Genomic DNA, 10,380 nt, shown 5'->3' with positions numbered 1-10,380 from the left:
CTTTTCGTCATTTTATGTACATCTTTAATTCTGAGCGTAGCCCGGAAAACAGATGTAATCTGGTTGAAGCTAAAAGTGAATACAAACGTTATGAACGACAGGTCGCATGCTTCTATGTTTAAACTGGTACAACTGATGTCAATTCATAATAGAAAACAACTCTGTAATCTGGGTAAATTTTTTTTAAAAGTGCTTTACTCTTATGATCTAGCCAAACTATCGTCTAATGTATATGCTGGTTTTTGTTGGTTTCTTTTTATGTAAACTTGACTTATAACTCTCTTCATGTATGTCCATCCTCTAATATTCACTCCACTTTTCATACTGTATACATCTATTTTGTTTATACTTTGTAATTGAATATGTACTATGCTGATGAGCCGTAAGGCTTAAAGTCAATAAACAATACAATACCAGAGGTGGGATTAGGTGCCTAGCACAATATATATATATATATATATATATATATATATATATATATAACACAACATCAACACAACACGACATCAACATCTTAATATGTCAACAGCAGCATGGTGTCGCTGTAATGTACAAGAATTATACATGGAATTATCCTAATTATCAACATTTGTTAGAAAATCGCCATTTAATGTCCGCATGCAAATAAAAAAGTAGAATTTGGAATACGATTAAATCAATTCTAGATATTTGAAAGAGAGTCTGAAGGCAGCAAGTCAATATTCAGTTCGCCATTTCCGTTAAAAATAGCCTGAGCATATAGCTAAGTCCTTCCACAAGCACCTGCTCCCCGATAGTTTATTTCATATAATGCAATACATAGACGTAATCACAGAATTCAAGCAGCGTCACTGTTGGTAAACCACGTGACTACTTAAAGATATGAAATGAACACTCAATCTCAGACTCATATTTGCTGCATAGTTCTATTAAAGACCTTGTTAAATTTTGGACAAAAAAATCAAATTTCATGGAAATTTAACAACCCAAGGTATGTTTTTTTTCCCTGCATTTCATTCTCATTCGATGTGCATGTACATATGTTGTATCAGTCTTTAATTGCATATCTCTTTGTGTATATATAAAGAACCAATATGAAAAGAAATGGAATGATCCTGACACGATGCTTGACCAGGCCTTTTCAAGGCCAAAGATGGTTCATTTCCCACCACGAAAACAGCGAGCAACGGATTACCTCCATCCCTGAGGAATCGTCATTTCCGGTAAATGTATACTGAACTTGGCATAATTCTTAATGATAAAAACTATAAAATGACTTTGGTTTTGATTATATGAGTGTAAAATTCTCTTGAGAGACGTTAAACAAGATTTGGGAAAATTCTTGGTCTTACCCGATATCAAAAAGAAAACAATGCCGTTTTCCGGGACATTAATAGATTTTCAACGGCAAAGAAGTTTTAAAAAAACTCACTTTTTAATGTAGTTTTTATGTAATTCAAATGGGTTTATATCCTCTTGGTTTTATGCATGATATGTCGATATGCTAGTATAATTAGGAAAGACAATGAGATCTCATTTTGAATTAAAACTTCTTTTTATTTCAAAGAAATCAATGCAAAGATAGTGTATAAGGATTGGACCCGTGTTTATATTCATCATACATGTACTTACAAAAAGAATTAAATTGAACAAGATCTTTTGTAATTGCAGTGTCCATTTCTGGTGACAGAGAACACGAAATGTCCGGATATACCGTCACACTCTGACGAAAAACAAAGGTACACTATAACCCCAGTAATCAAACCATTCCAGAGCATTCCCGGGCCAAGAGGACTTCCTGTTGTGGGAACTCTCTTTGATTATATGAAGAAAGACGGACTCCGGTTCACAAAATTATTTGAGGTAAAGACCTTGTTTATTTCCAAACCTAAAAGAAAGAATTTACTTGTTTTGATTCAATACACAGGGGTGGATCCAGAAAAATTTCAAAAGGGAGTTGTGTTCCATGTTTGTACTTTTCCAGCCCAAATTAGGGGAAATTGAAAACATAAAAATGGCAAAAAATTACAATTTTGTTAAAACTGTTTAACCAAAGAGGGGGTGGGTGGGTTTGCAACCCCCACACATCCCTCTAGACCCGCCACTGTTGTCTTGTCTGCAAGTGTTCTCCACCATTAACTCAAACTCTCTCTCTCTCTCTCTCTCTCTCTCTCTCTCTCTCTCTCTCTCTCTCTCTCTGAATACTGCATCATCGTGAACCACAAAATCATTACAGAGTTCTTTGTAGCTTTAAACTTTCATTATGTACAAACAGGCATACAGAATAAGAGCACTCCAATATGGACCGATTTACAAAGAGACCATTGCCAACCAATCAACAGTTGTTGTTAGCGATCCTGCTGAATACAATAAAATCGTGAGGACGGAGGGAAGGTACCCAACCCGGAGTGTGATGGAACCGTGGTTTTATTACCGGGAGCAGAAGAAGCTTGGACAAGGCCTTGTGAATTCGTAAATATTGTAAATCTCAAATAATGTTTGCTAACAGTAATATTCCAAAGAAGCATACTATGTCATTGTAGTTCTTCAGTTTTGTCTATCCTGAAGAATTACGTATTTGGAAAACAGTGGCAGTAGCTCAGTGCTAGAGCTTTCCTTTTGTGACCATGGCCGCGTCAAGCTTAAGAAATACAACATAAATAGTGATTGCTCCCTCACCAAACGCTCGGTATTTAGAAGTAAGAATCACGGGTCTTTCAGATACAGATATGACCTTACAAACTGAAGGTTCTGTGTCACGACAGGTGTTGGTGCGTTAAAGAACCCTCACTGCTACAATTCTGAACACTAAGCATAGGTCTAAATTTGTGGTACTTCACCTATGTACAGCTGGTGTCGTCTCAACATGAGTGAGAAATTCTTGAAGAGACGTAAAATAACGAAATAGACAAACAAACGTATATGGATAGAATTTTTGTCTGTCCAAAGAAATTATGCGAGTAATTGGATAGAATTGTCTAGAACATTAAACCGCGTGAACGAAAAAGCGATTGAGAGGTTACTGATTTTCAAATGAATTTTTCCGGTAAGCACAAAAAACGATGGGGTTAAATCTTCACTGATGTTATGTGATTTTCTCCCCCAGAAATGGTGCAGAATGGTATAAACTTCGGACGGTGTCTGCCAAGAAGATGCTGAAGATGAAGGAAGTACTGGACTTCTGTACAGATATGGACAACGTCGCCAGCGATTTCACAATTCACATTTCCAAAGTCAGAAATGACCAAAACGAAGTTCTGGGTATCGAAAAGGAGATTTTCAAATGGGCCATGGAGTGTAAGTAACATTTAAATCTTTTATTTATCATTTTAAAAGTTTGGTAAAATTCGTTCAAATCGATGTACTCATTTTAAGATTATCAAAGGTACTTGGAAGATATGAAGCTGTTATTTAAGCTGTATGGTTGGATGTTGATTTTTGCGCAGAATTACTTTAAAGCAGATAAATTAGTTTTTAAAGTTTTTAATGTAAAACTTATACGGTACCAATTTTGATGTACCAGATGCGCATTTCGACAAATAATGTCTCTTCAGTGATGCTCAAGCCGAAATAGTGAAAATCCGATATAACAATAAACTTGTAGGAACTAAAGGAAAATCAGAGTGCCAAAGACGGAAGTCAAATTAGTCTAAGGATCAGAGCTTTTCTTTCGGATCAGAACTTTACTTTCCCTTAATTACATGCTTGAAAACATTTGCATGTAGAAGGAAACGGTGAGAAGATCATGTAAGAAGTAGATATAGTGGGAACCCATAAATACATGTTCCGCTCGTTACAATGCGAGTCTGTAGGCGTCTATAAATAGCCCAACGGGCATCAGGGGAATCCCAAAATAATGTACATGCATATAACTCAGACGCAACTGTCTAAATTTAAGTTTGAAAGAGCATATTTAAAACAAGGAATTACTATGAGAAATTTGCTTTTATTTCTTTTAAACTTATGGCACAGTACTGTAACAACCAAACACACAGTTTTACACAGATAACACCACAAATGACCTTACCTCTGTAAGTCTGAACACGTGGCTCTCACTCGATTCATCTTCTGAATTGACAGTGACAGTTGTTTGTAAACACCGATTGAAAACCAAATAAGTCTGCTTAAACCGGGTGATATAAACCAAATAAGTCTGCTTAAACCGGGTGATATAAACCAAATAAGTCTGCTTAAACCGGGTGATATAAACCAAATAAGTCTGCTTAAACCGGGTGATATAAACCAAATAAGTCTGCTTAAACCGGGTGAAATAATGCGTGGCATGTCCTACATTCTCATCAATACGTACGTGCGATGACTACACAGTGTTTTTAGAAGGTGGAAAAAAATTGTCGAAATTCGGACCATACAACTCTAAATCCTTCATCCTATTTTTATGATATGGAAACTTGTTAGCATCCTATTGTATCAAAATATGCATCACCTTAATGTTAGTACTATTTGAAAATCTTATGTATCTCTAATGACTAGCTTCATTTTTCACAATGATGGTTATTTAGTCAGATATGATTTCAGATGGCAGAATTCTGCTACCGAATTCGTCATTCGTGTATACACTTGTTTCATTCACATGGTATGATCAGTTTTTGAATCGATGCCGGCTACTGACAAACAAGTTAATGTTACAGGGGTTTCAACAATGTCGTTTAAATTCAGTATTTCGCAAATTATATGGCCGTTATAATGATCTAGTGTGCCACTATAACCTATCATTAGGTCAATCTAATTAAAATCAGATCTTCTCTAACCGTTACACTGGTGAAGGTAACGATTAGAGAAGATCTTATTTTAATTGGATTGTCATTACGTCAAATGCTGTCTGACGTATTTCATACGGGTAGTTAGGCCTTTCTTGGCACAATGATTTGATTATGGATAACTCCGTTTATCTGATCAACATATAGAGCTCACGGTGGATGTGGCCGGTCGACAGGGGATGCATACGCTTCCTAGGCACCTGGCATGGATTCTTCGAAAGACACTTAAGTAGTACCTTGGACTTAAGTCTGAAATTTTGCTAAAATTTTGACATCTCAAATAAGAAAAAAACTCAAACTTAAGTTTGAGGGGTTTTTCTCGAGAAATCCAAGCCTGATCCCACCATTGGTATATCCAGGGACCCGTATTTGCCCAACTGTCTGTTTTGCATTCCATATTGGAGTTGTGAGATTGATCACTGTTCAGTATCTTCACCTTTCATTCATCATTCTGAAAATTAAGACATCTTGTTATATCGTATAATATCACCTTTGTATGAATAACGCTAGCAAGCAAAATACAGTTTAGTTTATTAGTTTGATTTTTACAGCAATGGGAACTTTCTTGTTCGATTCGAGAATTGGTTTATTGGGAACAAATCCACCGAAACAATCACAGGACTTCATAGACAATCTGCAAGGCTTCTTCAGATTAATGCAGCCATTGACCTACAACTTTCCACTGTACAAAATCTTCCCGACCACAGAATGGAGGCATTTTCAAAGATATGCTGACAACGTGTTCCGGATCGGAAGATCATTTGTGGACAAGGTAGTCACATTTTAGTCTATTCATTTTAATTAACCTGTATGTTACTATGCGAGAAATACATGTATGTAATACGATGAAATATATATCTAAAACATTGCTCTAAGAACATGCGTTTTCACGCTATACCAGCCCTATAACTTGAAATACTTTGAAAATTCATTAAACTGGCATTATGTGTATGACCGATTAAAACGCATGAAGGATAACGATGATTGTTACATCATCTGCGTGTACCACATTGTCCACAGTCATAAGAATTTTTTAATGTTAGATATATATATATTGTCTGGTTTAGGGTGACGTATGTGCTAAAATGAAGAAGTAAAGATATCGAACAAGTAATAAATCTCATGATTCCAATGAAGAATAAAAAATTAAGAGGGGAAACACGGACCCCTCGACACACCAGAGGTGGGATCATGTGTCTAGGAGAGGCAACTATCCCCTGTTGACAGGAAACGCTCGCCGTGAGCCCAATATCTTGATCAGGTAAACGGAGTAATCCGTAGTCAAAAACAGCATGTAAAGAACGATTCAACAATTGTATTGAAACACGTCAGACAACATTGGCCCAACTGACAGGCTGTGTTTGCATATCAAATCATCATAACGACCATCAAACAGCTGGCTTTAAACGAGACTGCTGAAACTGTTCATGTAACATCAAATTGATTTTCAGTAGTCTTCCTCGATTTAGAAAAAAATAATATTGCGCAGAACATGATCTCGCTCATCGAATCAGCTGAGAGACATAAACAAAAGATGCGGGTGGTTATGGAATATTGTTACGTAAATATGGGAATTTGATGATGGAGAAGCTAAGTTCATCCCGTTTGTCTCAGAGTTGAGCTTTTAGTTTGAGTTCAGTCCATTGAATAATGTGACTTCTGTCTGAGTGGTAAAATGGCGGGAGAAAAATATGTTTATTATGTCATGATTAGATAATGATATGTAGTTTCCTACTTCTCCCATACTCTACTGTAAACTTACACTAGAACTGTATATCTTTTCGAAATCTTAGTGACAAACCTTCTTTGTTTTATAAATTTGAGACAGTATCATGAGATAATTGTAATACATTTTTGTCTTCCGTTTGATTTTGCAAATCCAGGAAATATATGCTTATTGTTTATAATTCCGTAACTGAGATTCTAAGGGACAAAATACCAGTGGAAGAAACTTTCACTTGGAGTAATGAAATCAGACAATTTCAGATAACATCCCAGATCGCACACAAACCTCTGAAAGGAGTGAAATCTTCTTTCGTCCACTATATCAGGAGTCAGGAATCTCTTACTGAAAACGAGGCTCTATCTACAGTTGTGGACCTTCTAGTGGGGGCCACAGAAACGGTGGGTTTGTTCAAATATTGTAAACTTGGTGAAACAGTATGAACGGAATTAACTGTAAAATAAGGTAATTATTACTGATTTAATCACAAATTACATAGCATTATGCAAAAAGTGTTAAGTTAAGGAGAGAGAAATCCCTCGTTTGTGCACGTATTACTTTGCATGTAGTTGAAATGTATATCAATTTATTTATTTTTTAAATGTAGAAATGCCCATGTTAAGTGAAGTAGCATATAAATCAAATGTATTTGATTTAAGGCTGCACAGTAACAAAAATCTAAAGAACTTGCTAAAACTCAGGCAAAACCCTAATCTGTCTATCCCTCGATCCTGCAGACATTAAACACAGGCAAAATCGTAATCTGACTATACCTCAATCTGCAGACTTCAGACGCAGGCAAAACCCTAATCTGTCTATCTCTCAATCTGCAGACATCAAACGCGTGCCTGTGGGTGTTGTATTGTCTGGCTCGACACCCAGAGGTTCAAGAGAAATTGTATGAGGAGACAAAGAGTGTTTTACCAAACAAAGAAACGATCACTCCGGAGAAGCTCTCACAACTCCAGTACGTCAAGGCTGTTCTTAAAGAAACCCTTCGGTAATGCAATTAACTGGTGTGGTGTACTGATCAATACATGATATTGTTGTATAAATTTACAACGATATTAGCACAAAATCATACGGTTTTACAGGCATATATTATATACATAATTTATGTAGAAATTCACAGCAATATAAACATAAAACAATACTGTGTGTATAGTGGTTACACAACATACAATATACCGTGAATACACCAACATAAGTGCACATACATTAATGTTGAACATTCGATATATATGTCTGCATAATAATCATACGACAATGTAAACTGAGTACACGCACTATATTATTTCTACAGAATTAAAAAAAAAATCAAAAACCGTTTTTGAAAAAAATACATAGATGAAAGGTGAAGATAACGAACAGTGATCATCAATCCCATAACTCCTATAAGCAATACAAAATAGATAGTTGGGCAAATACGGACCACTGGACACACCAGAGGTGGGATCAGGTGCCTAGGAGGAGTCAGGATCCCCTGTCGACCGGTCACACCCGCCGTGAGCCCTATATCCTGATCAGATAAACGGAGTCATCCGTAGACAAAATCAGTGTGTCAAGAACGACCTAACAATCGGTATCAAACACGTCAGACAGCATTTGACCCATTGATAGGATGTATTGACGAACTAGATCGTTATAACGACCATAGAATTTGCGAAATGATGACCTCAATCGGGACTGTTGAAGTCCCTGTATTGTAAAGTAATTGAACATGTTTAAAGGTACATGGCCCTGTCCAATAAACCTTTTGATGTATATACTAGGTCAATAAGTTGTACTGTATGCACTGTCGGTAAATTCAGGGTATTTGTTTTGTGAGCAGAAACAGATTTACTGTCACAGTGTAAGACTTTAGAGAGGCAATTGTTTGCTCTAACTTTCAATCCAGTAGCACACAAAAAACCAAAACTATGAATCATTTGTTGACATTCACTTGAACTTTGCTTTGAAGAATGTACCCAATCACGTTTGCCACGAGCAGATTCATGGAAAAGGACATTGAGATAGCAGGATATAATATACCACTAGGGGTAAGCTTCAGATTAAATTTTACAGTACAAAGATGAACAGTGATCGATCTCACAACTCCTATAAAGAGTGCAAAATTAAGAATAGGGAAAACACGGACCCCTGGATTGATTGATTCTTTAACGTCCCTCTCGAGAATTATTCACTCATATGGAGACGTCACCATTACCAGTGAAGAGCTGCATAATTTATGCCTACATGTATACTTGGCGCTTAAGGCCTTTGAGTAGGGAGGGCCTCGGGTTTTGCTCTCTCTCATCCGAAGGACTACTCCATTTACTAGTAGTAGCCTCTTACGACAAGCAAGGGGTACTTGGGGTCTTTTCTAACCCGGATTCCCACAAGTACACGGACCTATGGTCATACCAAGGGTAGGATCAGGTGCCTAGGAGAAGTAAGCATCCCCTGTCGATCGGTCACACCCGCTGTGTCTTATATCTCGATCAGGTAAACGGAGTAATCTGTAGTCAACGTCAGTGTACAATGAATGGTCTCAATTAGTATTAAACACGTCAGACAGCATTTGACTAAATGACAGATTGCATTGGTAAATCAAATCGTTATAACAACCATAAAAAGTGATAGCATGTAAAGAGAGCGCGCAATCATCATCATTCTATAGGGTGTAATTTTGGTAACTTCTAAAATGCACGTGAACACCTTTGAAAGTATTGAACAAACCATGCATTTAAACCAGACAAATAAACATTGTAGACCCATGTTCAGTGCAACCTGTACGGAATATACCTAGACGACAAACACTTCGTGGAACCCAAGGCATTCAGGCCTGAACGTTGGCTGAGAGAAAATAAAATGGACAAGGAAGTGAAGGCTCTTTCTAACCTTGTCTGGGGTCACGGGGCACGCATGTGTATAGGTAAAAACATTGTTTTAAACTAAATCATAGATATCTTCTTGTTATTTCACGAAATAGTATGAGAAGAAAGGTTTTTCTTTTGTCATGCATTTCTCTCAGATTTTTTCTTTTTTCTTTTGCTGTAATTTCAGGTCGTCGTTTGGCAGAGCAGGAAATTCATATCCTCGTGACCAAGGTATACTGTAATTGTTATTGAGCGTGATATCACAAAATGTACATGCATATACTATTTCGTAGATGTATGCGAGTGAACATGTCGTATTTTCTACACAGATTATACAGGAGTTTCGTTTGGAGTACAACCACGAACCCGTGGGGGCTGTTGTGAGGACCGTAATGACGCCTGATCGTCCTCTGCGTATTTCTTTCGTCCCAAGGACCTAACAAAACAAACTGTAAATGTAAAATCTCCGTCACGTATCACACGAATTCGTACGCTACTGATTCGTCATTTTGATGACGTATTGACAACAAGAAAGAGAAAGAGTCTCCCTATTCCTAATCCTGCAAAAATCAAGAATAAAATTTGGTATTCTGAAGACAGTAAAAAAAAAACCCCACAAAAGTCAGAGAGGCAAAGAAAAAAAGTTTTTTGCAGTAATGTGATAAAACGAGGAATCCTCACAGTAACAGGATAAGAAGAGTAAAGAAATATCTCGCAACATCTTTGTACTGAGAAATAAAAACGCATTGTTGTGGCTTGTGAATGTCAATGTTTGCAAGAACAAATGAATAAAATTCAGCTTTGCTTTCGTATTTATTTTTATTCTATTGAATAAGGGGGGAGAAATGAAAGGAACATCCAGGTGGTGGTTTTTATTATTATTGATTTTAACAACAAATTCAGCAAGAAAATACATATTGAGCTGTTAATAATGTGATAAATTGACGATAAAATACAATCCACACTTCACTAATTACACTCCTGATAATTAAATGAAATGACAAACAATTTACTGAAGTGCAGATAACATGATAATATTTCT

At 36.6% G+C, this 10,380-nt stretch overlaps 1 protein-coding gene across 1 annotated transcript; it reads left to right on the top strand.

Annotated features, from left to right (window-relative positions):
• Positions 1 to 1,073: 1,073 nt before the first annotated feature.
• On the top strand, positions 1,074 to 10,094 carry LOC125669146 (cytochrome P450 10-like). The gene is made up of 11 exons (XM_048903596.2): positions 1,074 to 1,202; positions 1,651 to 1,842; positions 2,255 to 2,451; positions 3,086 to 3,276; positions 5,309 to 5,529; positions 6,744 to 6,881; positions 7,314 to 7,480; positions 8,441 to 8,519; positions 9,232 to 9,394; positions 9,526 to 9,569; positions 9,668 to 10,094. Exons 1-11 carry the CDS (start codon positions 1,074 to 1,076, stop codon positions 9,776 to 9,778), a joined length of 1,632 nt encoding a protein of 543 aa, XP_048759553.1. The 3' UTR covers positions 9,779 to 10,094.
• The last annotated feature ends 286 nt before the right edge of the window (positions 10,095 to 10,380 follow it).

The sequence above is a fragment of the Ostrea edulis genome, chromosome 4 (genome assembly GCF_947568905.1).
Source record: "Ostrea edulis chromosome 4, xbOstEdul1.1, whole genome shotgun sequence".
NCBI classification, from domain to species: domain Eukaryota; kingdom Metazoa; phylum Mollusca; class Bivalvia; order Ostreida; family Ostreidae; genus Ostrea; species Ostrea edulis.
The sequence above is the reverse complement of the archived record's forward strand: the minus strand, read 5'-3'. Positions and strand labels throughout refer to the sequence as shown.

Excerpts from the sequence above, each read along its gene's own strand:
- LOC125669146 (XM_048903596.2), top strand. The coding sequence starts at position 1,074 with ATGAAAAGAAATGGAATGATCCTGACACGATGCTTGACCAGGCCTTTT. Across the intron at positions 2,452-3,085 it reads GGACAAGGCCTTGTGAATTC|AAATGGTGCAGAATGGTATA; the intron begins GTAAATATTGTA and ends TTTCTCCCCCAG. Across the intron at positions 9,570-9,667 it reads TTCATATCCTCGTGACCAAG|ATTATACAGGAGTTTCGTTT; the intron begins GTATACTGTAAT and ends TTTTCTACACAG.